Source organism: Phodopus roborovskii, unplaced genomic scaffold (genome assembly GCF_943737965.1).
Source record: "Phodopus roborovskii unplaced genomic scaffold, PHOROB, whole genome shotgun sequence".
NCBI lineage: Eukaryota > Metazoa > Chordata > Mammalia > Rodentia > Cricetidae > Phodopus > Phodopus roborovskii.
Window position 1 is genome coordinate 2,507,938 of NW_026126448.1, and position 23,752 is coordinate 2,531,689.

A 23,752-nucleotide genomic window follows, 5' to 3' on the forward strand; every position below is an offset into this window, starting at 1 on the left:
AGAAAAATCTGTCTTGAAAAACAAAAACACAAACAACAACAACAACAACAACAACAACAACAAAAGGGCATTTAGATCTGGAGTGGTGGCACAGGCCTTTAGTCCCAGCACTCTGGAGGCAGAGGCAGGCAGATCTCTGTGAGTTCGAGGCCAGCTTGGTCTCTATGGTGAGCTCCAGGACAGCCAAGGCTACATAGAAAGACCTTGTCTCAACAACAAACAAACCAGAAACAAAGTTCAAGCATTTAGTGTAGAGCCATTAGTATAGTTTAATATTATTATTACTAAACCATTAGTATCATTACTTAGTACCTTTACTGTCTTAGTTCCAAAAACCCATCTGGACATGGACATATTTTCCCGCACTTTTCAGAAACAGCAGCAGCAAAAAGGTCGGCGCCCTTCTGCCTCAACTTCTCCGCTGCCAGTCCGCCCGGTGCACCATCCGCACCGGGTTTTCCAGGGTGGCCGGGGTCAGGGCCTGGTTCCGCGCCCCAGACTCCCGCGCCGGGCTTTGCGCGCCGCCGCGGCCTGTGGGGCCGGCGGGGCGGGGCGGGGCGGCGTGAGGAGGGAAGTTGTCGAAGTTCGGGGAGACGCCCGGCCGCCGGCCTCGCCTACGGCCCGTCCCTCCGCCTCCTTCCCGCCCCGGGCCCCCGTCCGCCCGTCCTTCCTTCCCCTCCCGTGCATGATGGAAACACCATGGCTGCGGCAGCCCAGCTCTCCCTGACACAGGTAACGCCGCCCGCCGGTCTTCCCGGCTCGACCCGCCGCGGGTTCCCCGGCCCTCCCCCACCGCTCTCGGGCGCTGGCGCGGCGGCCGCCCTCGGGCCGCACGGCGGGAGCGCGTGTGAGGAGCGCGGGCGCCATCCCGAACCGGAGCCCCGAGTGGCGGCCGCCGCGCCCCCGCCCGGGGTCGCCGGGCGCTCGGCTCCGCCCCGCGCGGCTCCCACCCTGCCGCCTCCGCGGGTCTCAGCTCCGCTCTCCTCCCGGTCCCGTCAGCGCTCACCCTCTCGGGAACTTTCTTTACGGCCTGACGGCCGCCAGGTGAGCTCCGGTGAGGCTCGCCCTTGGCGGAGCGGGGTTCCCTCAGCTTTGCTCGGCTCCGGTGGGCGAGAGTAACCGCTGCCGAGTTCCCCCGGGCTTCCCGAGTCAGCCTCACTTCCAGAAGTCGCATCCTGCCGAGGTACTTGCCCCACCCGCACCTTTCCCTCCTGGCAGGTTAACTTCTGCTCAGATCCCCTTGCAGACTTTCCCACGCGCGAGGCAGTCTCAGATCGCCGTCCTAGGGGGTAACAGCGCCAGCCTTCAGCAGGTGGGATGGCCCTGTCCTTCTCGGTCTGGGATCCATCGGGGAGAAAACTTTGTGCTAGCACGATTTCTGCCAAAAGCTGTTTTCGCTCCCCCTCTCGCTGTTTCGTTCTCTCTTGCTCTCTTCAACACCCCCCCCCCTTCCCCGTTTTTCTTCAGAGCCTTGTCCTAGAGTTTCATAGGAAACTCTGAACATCATTCACCCAGGAGAGCGGGAGTTCTCCTTTTCTTTAACACCAAGAGAAGTCATCTCACGACACCCAGGAGACTGAGGTGCCATACACCTGCCATTCCATCCATCTTCACTGTCCACAAGTTTGTCCTTTCCGGAGCTGGTGGCCATGCCCACCTCAGCCTGACAGCCTGCCCTGTGATAGCTCCCAGCCATCTTGTCTCCTCGGCCTAGATTTACCTGTACTTAAGCTAAAGTTTTACACTAAGGTAGGGCAAGCATTTGGACTCTTACTGTATTAAGATAAAAGGGTCTTAAGGTGTTTTTTCCCTTAAGGTTTTTGGATAGAGAAAAAAAAGTATTTTCCCTGGGAACCAAGATGGAGATTTTATTTACTTACTTTGACACCAGGGTTTCATGTACACCAGGCTGGCCTTGAACTCACTAAGTAGTCAAGAATAAATTGAACTTCGGCTCATTCTGCTTCCATCTCCCAGTGCTGGGATTATAGGCTGGACCACTATACTAAGTTTGTTTATTGCTAGGGATCAAACCCAGGGCTTCACACAGTTAGGCAGGTACTCTACCAGCTAAGCCACATCCCCAGCAAGAGTGATTTTATATATATCATACTTCTCTGTCTCTCCCTCTCTCTCTCTCACTCACACATCTCTTCAGGTAAAAGAGTTTCAGTGTACAGGAATAGCCTCATAAACTTCACTTTACATTTCCAAATTTATTTCCCGTGGGTCATTATGTTTTGATCAGCAGGTAACAGGGAAAAGCTTTTTAAGATGGAGCCTTTAACTGGTCTAGTCTTGGTCATGAATCTGTTTGGAAGGATCCTTCTGAAACTCAAATTTGAGGAATGGAAACATTGACTTTTGGGTGTTGACTTTCTTAGTCTAGTCAGTGATCTGCCTTTAACATGATCTCTGTTGGCAGTCTGTTCTGACTCTGTTGGCCAATTCTGGCAGTTTCCCCTCTTAAAGAGTTCGTTCCCTTGAAGACTTCTGTTGAATTGCTTCTTGGTTGTGTGCCTACTTGATTTTCTCCTTGGATGGGACTATGTTTTTAGTTTCTGTTTACTATCATTCATCTCTGGAAACTTGCTTCAGGCTTACTTTTATAGTCACTTTCACAATTTGCAAATGTACTTGTGGTTATATATTTAGGTGTTAACATGTATGAGAATAAATGCTAAATCAATAAGGAGAATTGTCCTTTAGTATCTAATGTTTGAATTTATAGTGATAATTCAAATAAGTAAATTTAGACTATTTTGATATTAAAATACCAAGATATAGTGAGATTATATTGTAAAGGCACAGAAAAAAAAAACAAAAAAAAACCTTGTTTTAAGATATTTACTAATGTGTCTTCCTTTAAAACCTAGTAAATTTAGCCATGCAGTGGAGGCGCATGTCTTTAATACCAAGTGGATCTCTTTGAGTTCAAGGCCAGCCTGGTCTACAAATCAAGTTCTAGGACAGTTCCAAAGCTACAGAGAAACACTGTCTTCAAAAGTCAAAACAAAACAACCTCCCCCCCCCAAACCTAGTAAATTTTTTGTGGTTCTTAGATTCAATTAACATGTATAAATGTTTTACCTGCATGTATATGTGTGTATATGGGCATGTGCATGCCTGGTGCCCACATGAGTCAGTAAAGGGTATCAAATCTCCTGGAGCTCCAGTTGTAGATAGTTATAAACCACCATGTAGGTACTGGGAACCCAACCTGTGTTCTCTGCAAGAGCAACAAATGCTCTTACCCTGAGCAGAGCCATCTCTACAGCCCCTGGTTTTTAGTGAGTGTGTGTGTGTGTGTGTGTGTGTGTGTGTGTGTGTGTGTGTGTGTGTGTGTGTGTATACAGTCGCACTATATCGCACTATGTAGCCTTTGCTGCCTGGAACACTGTAGACCAGGCAGGCCTCAAATTCATAGTTATATCTACCTCTGTTAGGTTTAATCTTTTTTTAACTTAAATTATTTGGTACTGGTGGCACATACCTGTAATCCCAGCACTTGTCTGTCAGGCATGAGGAAATGCTGTTGGTTTAAGACTCATGTGAGGTATATGGTGTGTATTAGTTAAGCCAAGGCAAAGTGTGTATTGTATGTGTGTGGTGCATGCACATGAGTGCCCAGATGCATATGCCTGTTGGAGTGCATGAAGAGACCAGAGGAGGATGTTAGGGTCTTCTGTATCACTTTCTGTTTTCTTGAGACAGGTCTCTTAGTGAGTGGGGGTTCTTGAGATTCAATGCTTGGGTTATAAGCATGCTTAACCATATTGGGCTTTTTATTTGGGTACTGGAGATTTGAATTCTGCTCCTTATGCTTACACAGTATTTTTGCCTAGTGAACCATCTTCTCAGTTCCTCAAATTTTTATTTATTTTTTTTTTTTGTTAACTAAGTTAAGTCAGATAGTGGTGTAGCTTGGTTTCACATTCGTTATTATTTATGTTACCTTCTGTTTCTCTTTTCCACTCCTCTAACACACAGAGTCAGAGACAGGTGTACTCAAGTGAGAGATTCTTCAGGGCAGACGTTGGTGGAGGGTGGACAGTGTATGGCCATGTTGTCCATTCTGGCCCAGGTTCTTAGATTTAAGTGATCCTTCCACCCTAAATCTCCCAGGAAGCTAGGATTATGGATGTATGCCACTGCACCCAGCAAAGGACATTTTAAAATTCATCTTTTTCTCCAATTGTTTATTTCGAAGAAAGTGATTGATAGCTCTTTGTCTATGCCAAAACTGCTAAAGGGCTCTTTGACAGGAAGATTAACCAGATGCTAGTTTCTGCCTTTGGCAATTAGATCATCAGTTTAGAGTAGGTTCACTCATTTATAATCATTCATTCTCTCTCTCTCTCTCTCTCTCTCTCTCTCTCTCTCTCTCTCTCTCTCTCTCTCTCTCTCTGTATGTGTGCGTGTGCGTGTGTCTGTTTGAGACAGGGTCCTGGAAATTGCTCTGTAAACCAAGATGGTCTGGACTTAACAGATCAGCTTGCCTCAACCTCCCAGATGCTAGGATTAAATAAGCTATACCTGTCTTCTGCAATTTTTTTTTTTTTTTAATATTAGCTGTAGCACACTGAATTATGGTTGGCTTTTAAGCTTTTTTGGCCCTTATCACTTAAAAAAATTAAAAAATTGGAGAAAAATGTGGAAAATGTTTTAGTTTATGCTTTCTTTCCCTTTTGAATGCCTGCCAAACAACTCTCTCTTTCTTTACCAAAAGACTGACATTAAAATTTGTCTTCTAGAGATGACAGAATACTAGATTAAAAAATGAGTGTCATTTTCAGCTTTGCCAGTAGATAATGGTATTGAATAAAATCTCTAGGCCTCTGCTTTCTTAGACTTAAAAATTGATCCATAGTGGTTAAGAGCACTGGCTGCTCTTCTAGGAGAACATGATTCAGTTCCCAGCACCTGTATGGTAGTTAACAGCCCTCTATAAATCTAGTTCTAGGTGATGTGACCCCATCTCCTGGTCTCCAAAGCACTACATTTAAGAGGTACAGATATATTTGCAGGCAAAACACTCATACACATAAAATAAAAATAAGCCAATAAATAATGTTGGGCATTTGCTATCTGCCAAGAATTATTCTATCTTAACAAAATATTAAACTTAAGGACAAAGTTAAAGAAACTTAAAGACAAAAATGTGGAGCTTAAATTTTAATAGAGGGGTTTGAATATTATATACTTTTCCAGTTCTAACATTCTATTTTGTAAGTCTTACCTGATGATGTATTGGTTTTTCCCACAGTACTTAATACAACACAGCCTTCTGTTTCTCCTTTCAATTGTTTTCACTTTTCTTGTTGATGAGTAAAATTCAAATAGTAACATGGCCCAGGTTAATCCTAGCATGTGGGAATCTGAGACAGGATTATTGTGAATTTGAGGCCAGAATGGCAACAAAATAAATTGCAAGTCAGTGTTGGCTACAGAGAGCTTCTATCTGAAACAAACAAACAAACAACCCAAAAAACTCACAAAAACAAAACAAAACAAACAAAAAACCAAGCCCCATTCCTAGATGAAGAGCTACAGGGAGTTAATGAATGTAGGGAGAGGGAGACTTAGTCTTTCCTAGGGATGAACCCCCAATGAGTTATCGAATACCAAGTCATCAGCCCAAAAAAACATATATATGAGACATACTAACTGTACTCAACAGGTTGTTGTTACACATCTATTCATGTGTGTGTGAATGATAAAAGAAAAAAGAGGTCCTGAATTTGAGAGGAGGAACTGGACATGGGAGGGGTTGGAGGGAAGAAAGGTGGCTCAGGTGAGGGTGGGGATGTGATGTAAATATAGTACACATATGAAATTTATTAAAAAAAATAGGAAAAAAGGGAAAAACTTGAATGAGAAAGATCTGATTTTTTTTTTTTGGTAGATTATAGAAAAGATAGGTAAATTTTCTTTTCTTTCTTTTTGAGCACTTTGTATCAAACCCAGAGCCTTACAAATGCTAGGCAACTACTCCACGGTTGGGTATTTTCTCATTGACTCTCACTAAGCATCCCTACTGGTCCGCCCCTAACAGAGATGAGTCTGGTACACCCTCCCAAATGCTGGGAATAAAAGTGTGCACTAATCCTGGTCTAGTAAATTCTGACTTAGTTAAGGGTTACTATTGCTATGATGAATCACCATGACTTGAAACAATTTGGGGAGGAAGGGGTTTATTTAGCTTACAGTTTCACATTCATGAAGGAAATGGTTGTCAGTGAAGGAAGACAGCACAGGAACTCAAAACAGGCAGGATCCTGAAGGCAGGAGCTAGTGCAGAGGCCATGGGAGGGTGATGCTTACTGGCTTGCTCAAACTGTTCCCTAATAGAACCCAGGACCACCTGGCCAAGAGTGGCCCCACCCACAGTGAACCCCTCCCCCCATCAATACTAATTAAGAAAATGCCCTATGCACTTGCCTGCAGCCAGGTTTTATGGAGGCATCTTCTCAGTTGCGATTCCTTCCTGAGATGACTATAGCTTGTGTCAAAATTTACATAAAACTAGCTAGCACAACTTTTTAAACTTTTACTTGCCTTGAATCCTAGTAACCCGGAGGCAGATGCAGGCAGAACTTTGAGTTTGGGGCCAGCCTGGATACATAGAGATGTTGTTTAAAAAAACAAAACCAAACAAAAACTATTTTCAACTGTCTATTTCTTTTTCTAATGTCTATATTCCTACTAATACTACTTATGGCTCCTTTTGCTTTTTACTATTTGACAGAAGTTGTCCTTCAGTTAATACATCTTACATATGGGGGAGGTATTTATGTAAGTCAGGAAACATAGATCTAAGGTTTTGTTTATGGTAGGTGGGTGGTATTTTTCCCCTAACTGTGCCTCTGTATGTAGTAAGGTGGGCCCTGAGCTCTAGATCTTTGTCGCCTTAGCCTTCCAGAAGTTGAACAGGTACACAGTTCCTGACTTAGATGAGATCTAAGATTGGATCTAAGATGCATGAAACTAAAAGCTCTTTCATTATACTTTTTAGTGTACTAGATGTCTGAAGCATATCTTTAAAAAATTTCTGTTTTTCAGTATATGCTTTGTTTTAATTGGGTAGTAAGTTTCCTTTTTTCTTTTTGAGACAGGGTGGCTCTATAGCTTTTGCTGGTCTGGAACTTTCTGTGTATACCAGGCTGGCCTTAGACTCACAGAGATATATCTGTCTTTGCCTCCTGGGTATTGGGAGTAAGGATGCCCACCCTTCCTTCTTGAAGAAGGAAGATTTGACTCACAGATCTTCAGTGCTTTTGTTGGTATCTGGATGCAGTTATGGGTGTATGTATTGGTATACTTCATTATAAGCTCTTTATTTTATCAAAATATGGTATAACAAATACCTTAAATACTTATTATTCAGCTTACAGTTTTCTTATCTTGGTATATGAAGATTTTCCTTTGAAGGTGGGTGTAGGGTTCTGTGTGTGCTTAGGTTCAGTGTTCTAAACTCACGATCCAGCCTTTTGTTGTTGTTGTGTGTTTGACAGTTCTCGATGTAAAGTACTAGATGGTCCTGAGCTTACTCTGTAGGTCAGGATGGCCTCCAATTTAGAGAGATTCTTCTGTCTCTACCTCCTGTGTATATAGGAATTAATAAAGGTGTGTGACTATATGTCTAGGCAGGATTTAATTTTTATAATAGTTTTTAAATAAGTACTTATTTTCTGTGTGTTCAAGCTTGATGCTTGTGTATCTCAACTTTTAGGAATTCGTTCTCTCCTAGTATGTAGTTCTAGGGATCAAATTCAAATTCTTGGATATGCAACAAGCACCTTAAACCAGAAGAAGGACTTGTAAATTGTTGCTTAAAAAAACAAATAAACCAAAAACCTACTGAATGACCTAAAAGCAGTAAGTGCTCTGACAGGCTAAGACTGGAGAATTGTGTTTGAGACTAGCCTTGACTTCATAGTAAATTCTAGGCCAGGCTTAGAAGCATAGTGAGATGCTATTTAAAAATAAATAATAAAAAATGAAACAAAGACTGAGTGTGTTGTTGTGCAGTTGTAATTTAAAAAAAAAAAAAGTTTTACTTATTTATTATGTATATAGTGTTCTGCCTGTGTGTCTGCCTCCAGGCCAGAAAAGGGCACCAGACCTCATTAGGGATGGTTGTGAGCCACCATATGGTTACTGGGAATTGAACTCAGAACCTCTGCCAGAGCAGCCTGTGCTTTTAACCAATAAGTACTCTCTCTAGCCAGTACATTTGTAATTTTATGTGTTGAGTATGGTGGCAGAAGGATGATCAGGATTTCAGGGCCATTCTTGGTTACATGGCAAGTTCATAGTTTTATAGTTTTAGTTATAATTTTATAAGAAGTTTTGTCTTAAGCCCAAACCCAAACTACAAACAAACAGCAAAAATCCTAAATCAAACCCAGAAGTCCCAAATGCAATAAGTAGTATAGAAATGCTTTGTTTATTTGAGAAAGGGTTTCCTTTTGTTTTCTAGACTGACCTGGAATTTGTAGTCTTCCTGCTTCAGTTTTTAGAATGCTGGGATATGCAGTTTTGTTGTTGTTGCGTTTTAATTTTAAGAATGATACAATTTTGTTACAGAAAATTTGGAAATTTTATGGGGAATATGTCCTATAATTTGAATTTTGGGTATTCATTTAATTTGAGATTTGATTGTTCTTTGTAGTCCAAGGTGGTCTTGGAATTCTCCTGTCAGTCTCCTGCTGGTATTACTGGTGTGTGTCATTTGAGTTTATTTTTAATTCCATAAAACAGAATGTGTAGCTGGGTGGTGGTGGCACATCCCAGCACTTGGGAGTGAGAAGCAGGGCAGATCTTCGTGAGTTTGAGGCCAGCCTGGTCTACCGAGCAAGTTCCAGGACAGCCAGGGCTAAACAAAAAAACTATAGACCCGGAAACAAAACCAATACATGGGCTAGTAAACATCAATTTATTGCTTGAATTTAACAATTATGACAATAAATACAGGATAGAGTTTGAAATTTACAACCGTTTTTCATAATCAGAAAAGGAATATTTTATTCAACATGATAGATTGGGATTTCTATTGTGGGAAAGGCATGATGATGTTTTAGTCTTTTTTGCCTATTATACTTTCTATATTGAGTATATCTAGTATACTCAGGAAATCTCTGCTTACTTGAGAGACATCTAGTCATTCTTAAAAAGGTTCAGCATGTTCTTCACTTGGGAAGGATTGGTTTAGTTACAGTTGATTAGGAGCAGTTGGATTTGTCCAGTAGTCTCTCAGGGACAATTAAGAGTACATTCCTTTATTTTCATTTGTTTACGAGCTAATGTTAATAACAGGCTCATACACTGTTTTCAGTTGTCTTGTTTTAAATGTTCATTAGAACATTTTACTTGTATTCCAAAGAAATATAAGCTTCTTTACAAGCAGAAAAATAGCTATGCAGAGATCTTAATTTTTTTGAGAATTGGTGGAAAGTAATAAAAGAAAAGGAAATGTTAATTAGATAAATCCATTTGAACAATTTCATTTTAAAGCATTTTAATTCTCACTAATAAGATATGCCTTCATTAACAATTATCTTTAGGGACCAGTGGGATGGTTCAGTGTAGGTAAAGGCCTTTGCTGCCAAACCTGATAACCTTGGGTTTGATACCCAGGACCCACGTGGTGGAAGGAGAACCTGACTGCTGCAAATTGTGCTCTGACTTGTACATCTATGTGTGCTGACACAGTCTCACACAATGGTAATAATTAAAAAAATAAGTTCTCTTAATTATTAGAAGCCCTAATTAGTCTGAAGAATTTTATAATTTGGATGCATAAGTGGAAAATTAAATTCAGAAAAATGATCTCAGTTAAACAAACAGAAGAAAGGCTGGAAGAAAAAACACTTAAGATTTTATGATAGCATTATAGCTTTTAATTATTTCACTTTTAATAGTGAGCATGTGTTCCTTCTGTTAGCAACTGATTTAGCATTTTTATGTGACACTTTCGAAAATTTACTCCTCTAAATTGACATCAATAACAAAGTAAAACTATATCCTATGATTGCACCTTCACTTAGATTTCTTTTCTTTTCTGTCTCTCCCCATCCTCCTGCTGGCCCTTGTTTTATTTCATGTTGACCCAGAATTTGTGATATAACTGAGGGTAGCCTTGAACTTCTGATCCTAATGCCTCCATCTCAGTTGTGGGATCTTGTGCTACTACACCTCTTTTTATGCCATAATGGATCCACACTACCAACTAACTGCATCGCATCCCCGCTATTTTTAGTATGGAATTAAATTTCTTTTTAAATCCAGGGCCTAAGCATTCTAGACAAGTGCTCTGATACAGAAGCACAGCTTCGTATCCTTTAGATTAAAAAAAAAAAAAAAAAAAAACTTAAATTAAGTTAATTTAGTTTCTTCAGTTGTGTTTTGTGTATATTACTAAGAATCTAGCTTAGGGCCTTATAGGTACTAGGCATACACTGTCACATATGGTGGATTTAATTTCAGGTAGTCTAATCTTTGTGTTTGGAGAAATTGATCAGAGGAATGATGATGATAATAATTATTATAATTGGTTTGGAGAATTCAGCTAGAAGAATAATTTATAATTTTGTGTTCTGCTTTATAATTTACAAGTATTTTTATGCTCTTTCATTTGATCTTTATAATAACCAACGAACCAGGCTATTATTATCATCATTTCAAATTGGAGGATACTGAGGCTCATAATGTGGGCTGTAAGTTTTATTTTCAGAAATAAAAGGGAACATGAATCTAGGTCTGAAAAAAAAATACAATTAATTCTAGTTTACTACTTGCTCTAGGCCCTTTATTCATTTCCCAGAGGCAGCTGTTTTTGCAAGTTTCTTGTGTGTATTTGCTATAATGATCTTTCTCTTTCTCTCATTGTATTCTTTTAAAAATATTTCCATACACTGCTATTGTACTTTACAATTTTAGTTTACTGACATAGGAAGTTCTGTGTTACTGCATATTTAAAACATTTCAGGGTAGTCCTGTGTGTGAATATTCTCACTTAAATTAACTTAGTCAACCCAATGATGAACATTTTTGTTGTTTTAGTCTTTTGTTGTTAGTAGCATTGCAGCAAATATTTCGCATATTCTTGTGCCTTAGCTACTACATGGGTTAGTTTTTGGTGGATGTAATTATTATGCCAAATGGTTTAAATGATTTATAGATTTACTATATATGTATATGTGTATATATATATATATACACACATATATATATATTGATTGATTGTTTTACTTGCATGTGTAAATGTGCATCATGTGTATGCCTAGTGGCTGTGGAGGTCAAAAGAGAGCATCAGATTCCCTGGAACTGGAGTTATCAGTAGTTGTGAGCTGCCATGTAGGTGCTCTCCCTCCCTTAAAGGGTATATTTATGCTATATATTGCTAATAGTATATGAGAATGCCATTTCTAGCTGGGCATTGGTGGTGCACGCCTTTAGTCCCAGCACTCAGGAGGCAGAGGCAGAGGCAGAGGCAGATGGATCTCTGGGAGTTCAAGGCCAGCTTGAGCTACAGAGCTAGTTCCAGGACAGGCTCCAAAGCAATACAGAGAAACCCTGTCTCGGAAAACAATAACAACAACAACAACAAAACCCCCAAAGAATCCTATTTCTTCCATAGTTTTATCAATATAGTATATGTATTGGTCAGTGTCAGTTTGACATAAAAGTTAGATTTCACCATTTCAGTTTGTCATTTCTTTAATTATGAATAAGGTTGGAATTATTATCGGTAATCTTTACGATTTGTGTGTTTAAAAATTCATAGCCTTTCTCTCAGAACTTTTGCCAGATCTAGATTTTTTTTTTTCCTTCATTGCTGGATATTGAACCCAAGGCCTATGTGTGCTAGGGAAGTACTATACCATTGAACTTTATCTCTGCCCAAAATCTATATTTTTTGTGTTTTTGCTGCTTACATGTACATATGTGCACTGTGTGTGTGTACACGTGCACAGGTTTGTACCCTGTTTTCATGAAGATCAGATGAGGGTGTCATATTCCCTAGAACTGAAGTTACAGATGGTTGGGAACTACCATGTGAATGTGGGGAACTGAATCTGGGTCCTCTGTAAGAGGAACCAGTGCTCTTCACTGCTGAGCCTTCTCTCTGGTCCTAACTGTAGGTTTTTTGTTATTGTTGTTTTGTTTTTTGGGACTGTTGAAACCTCTTCTGACCATGTAGATCAAACCAGCTTGAAACTAGAAGATATTTGCCTGCTCTGTCTCCAGAGTGCTGAGATTAAAGGCGTGCACCATCACACTCAGAGATCTTAAAGTATTTCTACTCTGCCCCTGTGATCTTGGGCATTCTGTTTAATCTCTAGATCAGTTGTTTGTGTAGTAGAAATAAACTGTCCATCATTTAGACATGTTGTGACTACAAAATGAACTGATAAATGAAAAGATAGATAAAACATATAGTGGGTCCTCTAAATCAGCAGTTCTCAACCTTTGTGTTTTGACACTTTTTCGGGGAGGGGTCCCCATATCAGATATTTACATTATGATTTGTAAAGTAGCAAAATTACAGTTATGACGTAGCAATGAAATAATTTTATGGTTGGGGCCACCACAACATGAGAAACTGTATTAAAGGGTCCTAGCATTAGGAAGGTTGAGAACACACACACACACACCTTGGGGAGGGTATTTATTAGAATGGCTTATAGACTGTGGTCCACCAAATTCAACAATAGCTGTCTACCAGTTGGTCTTCAGTATATGCTGGAATCTCAAAGAAGTAGGCTCTAATGCCAGTGAAGGAATGGACTTGCTATTGAGAGTAAGAGCAAGCAGGCAAAGAGAGAGCCAGCTTCCTTCTTCTATATCTTTTATATTGGTTGCCAGCAGAAGGTGTGGTCCATATTAAAGATGAATCTTCCCAGAATAAAAGGTCTGGAATATAAGTGGGTCTTTCCACTTCAAGTGACTTAATTAAGAAAAAAAAAATTACAGGTGTGCTCAGTCATTTGGGCTTTAATTAATTCTAGATATAGACAAGTTGACAACCAAGAATAGCTATCACAGTTGGGCAGTGGTGGCAACCACCTTTAATCCCAGCACTCAGGAGGCAGAGACAGGTGGATCTTTGTGAGTTTGAGGACAGCCAGGGATACACATAGAGAAACTCTGTCTGGGGGGTGGGGGTGGGAGTGGGGGAGAATAGCCATTACAATACATGTAGCTGTTGGTTTGTTCTTTAGACTGCCTGTAGTTTTCTGTTTAAGATACCTTTCCTAGTGTGATGTGATTTTCTATTACATAAATGTGAACTTTGAGACTTTTGTACAAAAAATAGGAGCCACGTAGAATTAATTTACCTTTATTATATAAGTAATGCTTTCAAATGAAAGGTTGGGGCTATTTTTGAAACTCATTTTGAAGCTAAGGATAAACTAGGGTGTTTTATTTGTTTAATTGATAGTTGTTGTTATTGCAGAATATTTATGTAAAGGTTTGTTGCATTTGTTTATGTTGGAGAATATTTTTTAATTATGTAAAGATGTGTTGCATTTGTTTAACTGTGTATAAAGATGTTACTTTTTTTTAAACCTTGCCTGCCTAAGGCACTTGATTGGTCTAATAAAAAGCTGAACAGCCAATAATAGTGAGGGAGAAGGTTAGGCAGTGCTTCTGGATAGGGAGAGTAAGTAGTTGGAGGAATTTAGACTTCAGGGTGAGGGAGAGAAATGACTACTTGACTCATTAAAGAAAATTGAAACATAGAAAATAGCAAAAAGTTGGACATGTCCACATTTTTTCTGCTATTATTTTTCATCCCAGGCTCAATTTGAAATCTTAATTCTCTTACGCCCAGCCTAGGCATGCACAGTCGGATTAGAAGGATTTATGTTGAGCATATTTATTTTTGTTACAAAGGCCATTTATAGTTTATTAAAGTTTAGTTATCATTGGGAATTGGCATTAAATGTTAATGTGGGAAAGTTTGCATCTTCTCTGTAGTCCATGTTGCTCTTGTTCTTAGTCTGTTCTCTACATTCTGTTTGTTGTTTTTCCCCTTGGCATACTTTTATCCATGGTCATGTGGGTGGATTCTGGACCATCTGGTACTTTAGAACAGTTTAAAACTGATTCTGTTGACTCTGCTTTGAGCCATATTTTCTTGAAATGTCCTAGTATGTCTTTGTGCTTGGCACGTTTTCTCTTTTATATACTCACTGCTTTCATGACTAATTTTCCCCTAACACATGAATTTTGGCGTATCAAGTATTCCTAGATTAAGGTGGTCAAGACTTATTTTTTTGTAGGCTTTCCCCCTAATTCCCTGTAATAAAAACTTCACATCTGTTAGTTTGAGTTCATATTGGTCTACAGAGTGAGTTTCAGGACAGCAAGGGCAACACAGAGAAACCCTGTCTCCAAAAACCAAAAAGTTAAAAAAAATTTGTTGTTTTGAGATAATCTTAAAGGGGTGAGGAGGGTTGTTTGAAATTGTGGAATAAAAACATCAAAATCATGATCCTCCTGCCTCAGCATCATGCTAAGTGCCGAAATTAGTCACTGTGGTTGCTTGGAAGGAAATGGCCCCCAAAGGGGGTGGCACTATTAGGAGGTGTGGCCTTATGGGGGGGGGAAGTGTGTCATTGTGGAGGCAGGTTTTGAGGTTTCATATGCTCAGGTTACTGCCCAGTGTGTCAGTGGATTTACTGTTGCCTCAGTCAAGATGTAGGACTCTGAGCTGCAGCATTACATCTGCCTGAATGCCACCATGCTCCCCATCTCCATGATAATCAACTGAAACTAAGTGAGCTACCTCAATTAAATGTTTTTATTTATATGAGTTGCTGTCATCATCATGCCTCTTCACTGCAGTAAGAAACCCTGAGACAGTCACATTATTTTTCTTTTTTTAGAGACAAGGCCTTTTGTAGCCCAGGTTGGTTTTGAACTTGCTTTATAGTTGAGGATGACCTTGAACTCCTGATACTGTGATCCCCCTTAGCTCCTAAGGACCAGCTAGCGTTACAGGTGTGTACCACATTCCTTTTCTGCTTGTCCTTTTGAAGTCTAAGATAGGTCTGCCAGATCTGAGATTAGAAAAACTCAACTCCAACACACTTTTTTTTTTTTTTTTTTTTTTTTTTAAAGGTAGGTTTTACCTCAGGCTGGTCTGGAACTCAGTAACTATGTAGACCAGGCTGGCCTCAAATTCATAGAGATCTCTCTGGTTCTGACTCCCAAGTGTTGGAGTTAAAGGCATAAGCCACCACACATGGCCAAGAGGGGTTTTTTTTTTTTCTTCTTCTTCTTCTTTTTCTTCTTCTTCTTGAGGGTTTCAGTCTTACATGATCAGTCTTGATTGATGCATTTTTAGCTAATTAAAAAAAAATTTTTTTTAACATTTATTTGTGTGTGTGTGCAGATGTTAGTCAAAGTAAGAAAGTTAATTTTTTTCCCCCCCATCATATGGATTCTAGGGATTGAATTTAGGTTGTTAGGTTTAGGGACTATCACCATTACCCATTGGTCCTTTGAGTTTTGATTTTTTTGTGCGTTTGTTCTTGAAACAGTGTTTCTCAGAAGCTATGTATCCTGTCCTGGAACTCACTCTATACACCAGGCTGGCCTCAAACGCACAGGATCCCTGCCGCCTTTGTCTCCCTAGTGCTGAGATTAAAGGTGTGCACCATCACCAATTTCATTCTTTTGCTTGGTGGTATCTTTTGCTTGTGGTGCAGTATCCCAGCACCATTTGTTAAATAATCTTGATGCCATTGTCAAAAGTCATTTAACCATAAAGGGATGAATTTGTTCTGGATTCATAATTCTGTTCATCTATTTGTCATTCCATGCGCACAGCAATGTTGTTTTGACAAATAATGGTTGTATAGTAAATTTTGAAATTGAATGTGTTGGACATCTAATTTTGCTTTTTCTTATTGAGAAATATTTTGGCTGTTAATTCATTGAAACTCCTTATGAACTTTAGATAGAATCAGCTTGTTAGTTTCTCCAAAATGTTGATGGCTTCTCCTAGAAATTGCATTGATTCTGTAGATGAGTTTGAAGAGTTTTGCCATCTTAACAATGTTAAAACGTCTAATCCATTAACAGATGATTTATCATATATATGTATGTATGTGTGTGTGTATATATATGTATATATATATACATGCACATATACAATTATATACTTTTTTCATTGCATGATAGATAAGCAAAATAATTCCATTCAGTTTTCTTCTCTTCTCTCTCCCTCCCCCTCTCTCTTTTCTCTTCACCCCCACCCTCCCCAGCCTAGGCTGGCCTTGACATTATTATGTAGTTCAGGTAATCTTGAATTTGCATCAGTTTTTTTTTTTTTGCTTCAACCTTCAGAAGAGGGAATCAGTGTACTTGCTCTATTTTACATGTAATACCAAATTTAGATCTTGAACACTTGTATGCTGTTTATATTTTACTACTTTCTAGTACAGAATAGAAATTTATTCAGTTTAAAGATTCTTAGCTGAACAATTGTGGCACATACTTTTAATACTAGCACTTGGGAGGTAGAGGCAGGAGGATCTCTTGAGTTTGAGGCCAGCTTGGTCTACAGAGTGAGTTCCAGGACAGCATCCTTTTCTGTCTTCACCTACATTCAGATCCTCAATTGGATCATTTAAAATTAGGCCCTGAGTTACTTCCTATGTTCTATCTTTACACAAACATGTACATGCACAAATAATCACTCTTGAATTTATCTCCCTTTGTATCCCTTTCTTTAACTTATACCATGTCTGCTATATCAGATAGATGGGGCCTTTTATAAATTGTCCTCTACAAAATGTGATGTTGCATAATGTTGTGCTCTTTTGGATTTTTGGCCTTTTGAGGGGTCCACATACCCCCCCACCCAAATAACTCACTCACAGAAGCTTATTCTTAGCTATGAATGCCTAGTCTTAGCTTGGCTTATTTCTTGTCAGCTTTAGTTAAGTTAGCCCATCTACCTTTTGTCTCTGGGCTTTTATCTTTCTTATTTCTGCATATCTTTCTTTCTTATTCTGTGGCAGGCTGGGTGGCTGGCCACTGATATTATCCTCCCCTTGTTCTCTTGCTGCTCCTTGCTCCTCATTTCTCTTTCTGTTTATACCCACTATCTGCTAGCTGGGTATTAGGACCACCAGATATTTTAGACAAGCACAGTAATACAGCTTCACAGAATTAAACAAAAGTCACACACCTTAAAATAATAGTCTCCAACATTACATTGTTATTTCTTGTTCATTACTCTGTCTGTGTGTATTTGAGACATGGTCTTGCTATATAGGTCAGACTGACCACAACTAGGTATACTGACATGTGCCACCATGTCCATATTTCTTCCTAGTTTGTGCAGATATAGCTGAACTTTGTTAAATGCATACATGTTATCTCTAAGTAGATTCACCCTCCTCTTTCCATAATTTTAAGTTCCTGCTTTCCTGTCATATCTTAAGTCTTCTTAGATGCCTTTCTTTGTCCTGAACATTCTTCCATATTCCTGTACTGGCAAACCTGATCTTTTGAGCATTGATATTCCTAAGCTGCCTTCCAAATGAACTATTATGTTCTTCAGTTGAACAAGGAACCCTTTGAACTGGGTGTGAGATGAGTGGCACTGCCTGCATATAAGCAATTCAAATCTGATGACATCAGATCATCATCATTACACCAGTTTGTGTACCCCAGGCTGTTTGTTGTGGCACTGTGGTCACAATTACGCCTTTTTTACATCCTAGGCAAGTGCCTTTCTATTGTACTGCATCACTACTACTTTATTGAAGTAGATTTTGAGTTGATTTTTAAATACTGTGGATACTTGGGTAAAGGATGAGCATTTTGAAGAAAGCTTTAAACTAACTTCTGTTATGGATTGGGTTTCTGGGTAGAATTATGCATGAACAAAAACCTTAGATTGTTGTTTTCCTGAATTTTTCTAATTCTTGGGACTGTGTTTATTAATTCTCCTCCTTGTCCTCAAAGAAAAAGAAAAAAATTCCTGAAAGGAAGGATGTTTTTATCTTCTTTTGGTCTTTGTTTCTCAAATGTCTTTTGAATTAATCCTAAATGTATCACAAGGAATTATTGAATAAAATATAATTGCTATTTATTGTTTATTTTAGTTGTCAAGTGGGAATCCTGTATATGAAAAATACTATAGACAGGTAAGATTTTATTATACTTGTATTCTGAACTGAACATAAAATATTCTATCAGTTGTTGATTATATGCATGGAGATGAGCAATCACTAGATAAGTTTGATGTCTCATGATTGAACTTTTTGGGCTTCAGCCTAAACTTTGAGTACTTGATGTTTTTGTTTTGTTTTGAGAGGGTCCTGTTAGGTAGCTCTGCTGGCCTTTTAGTACATAATCCTGCCCCAATCTCCTGAGTGCTGAGATTACAGGCACACACCAAACACTAGCTAGTAGCTCTCAGAAAATGAGAGTTAATTACCCTAAATATGTGTTAAAAATCTATAGAACATTATATTCATTCAGATATAAAAATCCAAATTAATGTATAAGCCAAATAGAAATAACTTTGATGTGTCATTTGTTTGTTCATTTATTAATTTGGTGGTTTGGTTCTTGTTCCATGTTTAACTGTCTTGGCATTCACTATGTAGTCCATTCTTGTGTTGTGTCAGAGTCCTCCTGCCTCAATCTCTAGTGTTGAGATTTTGGTGTGTATTGTTACACCTGCCTTGGGTTGCTTTTTTGTTTTGTTTTGTTTTGTTTTTTTGAGACAGGCTTTCTCTGTAGCTTTGGAGGCTGTCCTGGAACTCTCTCATTAGACCAGGCTGGCCTCGAACTCATAGAGAACCTCCTGCTTCTGCCTACTGTGGGATTAAAAGTGTGCACCACCACTGCCCAGTGCCTTGGGTTGCTTTAAAGACGTATTAAATATAAGTTTTACAGACTGAAAAAATGGCTTGCATACACATTAAGTGAGCATGGGACCAAGGGTGTATGTAGCTCTTTGGTAGGTTTCATGTTCATCACACACAAGGTCCTAGGTTTAATTCCCAGCACCAAAGAAAAAACCAACCAAACAAAATATGTATCAAGGATTTTGTTAATTAGTCAGAGAAACATTCAGATGTAAAATTAAGAATACAAAAACCAGGTGTGATAATATTTGTTAATCCTAGCACTTAGTGGAAGAAGCAAGAGGATCAAGAGTTTAAGATCACTCTGTGTGACATAATGAGTTTGAGGCCAAGTGTGATATACCCAACCTCAAAAACATTGAGAAGGAAAATGAGAATATGAATTGTAGTGAGTCATACTCAACCAGAAAAAATTCATTTGCATTTGTGTGGACAGGAATCATTTGCATTGCTAGTAATATTCTATACCTTAACTTCTCATTCAACAGAGTTTAAAATCCTTATTAAAAAGCTAATCAGGAATACATATTTTAGATCAGATAATATCCTGATTTTCTAGATGGTTTCAGTTACTCATTTATTTCTTGAAACAATTTCATTCGCCCTAGGTTGGCCTCGAAATCACTAAGTAGTAGAGTATGAACTTGAACTTCCAATTATTTCTGCCTCTGCCTTCCAAATGCCGGGATTGCAAGTGTTTGCCACCATGCCCAGTATCAATTCTGTATATTCTATTGTTTTCATAGAAAATTTGCATAATTATAGAAAAGGCTGCTTGGCTGTCTATATTATTTTAGCAAATACCAAGTAGCCAATATAGAGATCCCTTTGGTTTTGACTTGGAAGTCTGGGACTGTAACTACTTAAAAGCTTCTAAGTCTAATTCTTAATTTGTAGAGTTTGATTATGTTTTTAATTTTAAGTTGTATACATAACATCTTAAGAATATGATTCTTAAGAACCTGTTGCTCAAGCTGGTCTTGCACTTCAGGGTTCAACCCATCCTCCTGTCTCACTCTCATAAGTAGCTGGGGTTACAGTTATATGCCACTATGCTCAATTTGGTTTTATGTTTTTTTGTTTTTTTTTTTTTTTTAATTTGTCTTTCTGAGATGAGCTCTCAGGCTGGACTCAAACTCATAATGTAGTTGAGAATAGCATTGATCTTCCAATCCTCCTGCCATTGCTTCTTAAGTTCTGAAGTTATTATTGTGGGCAACCATGCCAGTGTTGATTATATTTTTTTGTTTTGTCTTAGAACAGGGTCTTGCTTTGAGCCAGATCTCTAAATCCCTATTCATCAGCCTCTCCTGTGCTGACATTGCAAGCATGTACTACCATGCTTGTGATCTTATTTTGGATGGGTTGGGGACAAGGTGTCATTGTAGCCTAAGCTGACCCCAAACTTGCTGTGTAGTTGAAGCTGGCCTTGACCTGTTGATCCTCCTATCTGTACCTCCTAAGTGCTAGGGTTACAGATGCTTACCACTGTACATGGCTTCATGCCTGGCTTTTGATTGAACTTTTAAACTTTTCTTACTTGTTCTTCTGGCTTTAAGCTAGGATCTAAACCTTGGAAATTCTTTCCACCTTATTTCCCAATTAAATATATGAATTAGAATTGAGCTTTCCCCAGATATGCTAAAGTTCTTAGCTAAAGCCCTTGCTTTACTACCTGTGATGGTGGCCTACCACATAGTAGGCCATTTTTCTTTGTGTGTGCACATGTGCTTGTGAGTGTGTGTGTGTGTGTGTGTGCGCGCACACACACACACAGGGGCGAGAAGAGAGAGAGAGAGAGAGAGAGAGAGAGAGAGAGAGAGAGAGAGAGAGAGAGAGAGAGAGAGAGAGCAGAACATATGGAAGTTAAACTATGTTTATTCAGGTGCCCTCTACCTTTTGTTTGAGACAAGATCTCTCTTGCTGACCTGTTTCTTTGGCTAAATTGACCAAGCTAACTGGCTATTGAGCTCCTGCAAGCTACCTATTTCTGACTTATTTCACCATTGCTGGAAATTGTAGGTTACCCACCTTACCCAGTCCTTTACTTGAGTTTTGGGGATCCAAACTCAAGTCCTCATACTTTAAAGCATTCCAGGCATCCAAACTGGGGTGTCCAAATTCAGGTTCTAATGCTTGTAAGATAAGTGCTTCACTGTCAGAGCCATATATCATCCCCACCCAGATAGCTTGTTCTATCAGAATAAAATAGAATTGTTCTTCAATATGGCCTTGTTTTGTGTACTTGATTAATTTAATTACATCCTTTTAAAAAGCCAAAGAAATAAAAGTAGTCTTTCATTAAAAGTTATTGTATTGGTATTCTGGATCAAAGAAATTAGGTCCTGTTGGAAAGTGTTTTTTTGTTTGTTTGTTTGTTTTTTTAGGCTGCAATAGTGGGCCCTACTAATTCAGTATTGAGCTAGCCTAAGAAGAAAAAGAAAGCACTTTTTTTCACATTTGGTACTGGGGCTGTACCTTACTGGTGGACTGCTTGTTTAACATGCACAAAACTCTGGGTTCTGTCCTAAGCACTGGTTGTATGGTGAGGGTGAGCAAATGACATCCTTAAGATTTCTCTGGGCAGCTGCAGTAGTCTACACCTGTGATCCTAGAACTTGGGAGGTTGCGCTAGGCAGGAAGATCATTTCAGGGTCATCTTCAGTTACATTAGAGTTTGATGCATACTGGGCTACTTCCATAAAACACTGTCTCAATAAAAGGGAAGAATTTAAACCATAAGATGCTGGGGCAGGAAAATCATGAATTTGAGGCCAACCTGGGTTACACAGTGAGACTCTGTCTATAAAACAAGAGTTGGGCATGGTGGTGAAACTGTGATCCAGGCATTTGGGAAGTGAAGTCAGTAGTTTAAGACCAGTCTGGGCTACATGAGGCCTTGACTCTTGAATTAAAAAGAAGAAGAAAAAAAAATAATAAAGAGAGAGAGAGATTAGGGAAAAGGACTTGTAACTTGTGAGATGACTTATACAGGTAAAGATACCGATAACCTGAGTTCAGTCCCCAAAATTCATAGTGGGAAGAGAGAATATACTCTCAAAAGTTGTCCTCTGACCTCTACACATATGCCATGCCCCTGTCTCCATCACACACACACAGAGAAATAATTTTAAATTTATCTTAATTTAAAGAGAACCCCTCTCCCCAACTAATCCCCAAAACAACAGAAAAGAAAGAAAGAAAAAAAAAAAAATGTGAGGCAGGAGGATCACTTGAGTCTGGTAGTTCACAGTTAGCTTGGGCAGCAGACCTGGTCTTTTAAACAATAGAATAAAATAATACCAGTGGAGAGCTGGGTAAAATATATAGCTCAGTGTATACTCATCATAGTAGAGTGTCTGCATGTGGGGGACCTTAAGCTTAACCTCTGATGCCCAAAAAATAAAATTAAATTCCAATACCACTCCAAGTAATAAGCACTATTAAAATTTAAACAATTTGTTCAGTCTTTTGTGACCATTTTTCTGCTAGTCAGGAGTTTGTTTTGGTGTGGTAGATCAGCTTCCAGGGTGAGAGGAGGCTGGAAGCCTGGTTCAGTTTACTAGTCTAGTCTAAAGGTTCTTCAGGTAATGTTAGTCTTTTTCTCCTCCTTTTGAGATGGGACCTTTTCTCCTTTCCCCTCCCTTCCCCTTCCTTCCTCTTTCACCTTTCCTCCCTCTCTCCTTCCCCTGTCCTCCCTTCCTTTCTTCCCCTGCCCTCCTCCTTCCCTCCCTCCCTCTGTTCCCCTCTCCTCTCCTTTTCTTTTTCTCCCAGACAGGGTTTCTCTGTATAGACCTGGTTGGCTATTCTGGAACCCAATCTATAGACCAAGCTGGCCTTGAACTCAGAGATCTCTCTGCCTTTGCTTTGCCTCTGTAGTGCTGGGATCAAAGGCTTGCACAGCCATCATGTCCAGCTATTGAGACAGGATTTTACACAGCCCAGACTGGCCTTGAAACTTGCTGTGTAATGGGGTTGTGTCTTGAATTCCCAGTTCTCTTGACTCCTTCCAAGTGCTGGGATTAAAGTCATGTACTGGGACTGGAGAGATTGCTTAGTGGTTAAGAACATAAGCTGCTCTTTCCAGAAATTAAACCTGGGTTTAATATCTAGCACCCATGTGGTGGCTGAAAAACAACTGTAACTCCAGCTCTAGGGGATCCAATACCCTCTTCTGACTTCTGGACATTGAGCACATACATTGTATACAGACCTATTTGCAGGCAAAACATCACAAACATACACTTTTATAAAAGGCATGTGCCATTGTGTCTGCTTTTTATTATTGTTTTTCTTTTACAGTACTGAGAATTGATCACGAGGCTTCATACATGCTGATTAATTAAGTGCTTTACCACTGAGCTATAGTCTCAGCCCAGAAGTATTTTTTAAGTGTTGAAAATTAAAGTCCTTTTCGAGGCTGTGGGATTCTGTTGGAAGACATCAATTCTAGATTGTAGTTTATAGCAGAGCTTTTTGTAGGAATCAAGAGGGCTGTAGAAACTGCCTATTGATGAATGTAAATGTATATTTTTAATTTGTTACTGTGACTGCAAGAATGGAAGATAAGATTTCATATTAGGATGTAAATACAGTATGTAAATACTTAATGAATCTATGTTTACTTTGAGTGCATTGATATTTAGGTTATGCTGGGTATGGATGTTCCTTTCCTACTATAGTCAGGAAGTGGGTAAAGAAAAGTAGTTCTGGAGAATTCTAGAGGCATGTTTCCTGATACTTCTGTACTTCCTCCTTCCCCCAAAACTGAAAGATTAGGCAGCTCTTCCTTTTTTTGCTGAGGGCCTGATTTGGCCCATTCTTGCCTTTAAGAGGTTTTTCTTCTTTCT

The 23,752-nt window shown here is 39.3% G+C and overlaps 1 protein-coding gene across 3 annotated transcripts in view; it reads left to right on the forward strand.

The window, feature by feature from the left end:
* Positions 1–490: 490 nt before the first annotated feature.
* Eps15 (epidermal growth factor receptor pathway substrate 15) overlaps positions 491–23,752 on the forward strand; it is a 92,509-nt gene continuing 69,247 nt past the window's right edge. For all 3 annotated transcript variants that reach the window (XM_051188444.1, XM_051188445.1, XM_051188446.1), the window contains exons 1-2: positions 491–732; positions 18,132–18,173. In XM_051188444.1, the coding sequence (XP_051044401.1) occupies positions 700–732; positions 18,132–18,173 (75 nt within the window). In that variant the 5' untranslated portion in view covers positions 491–699. The remainder of the gene's footprint in view (positions 733–18,131; positions 18,174–23,752) is intronic.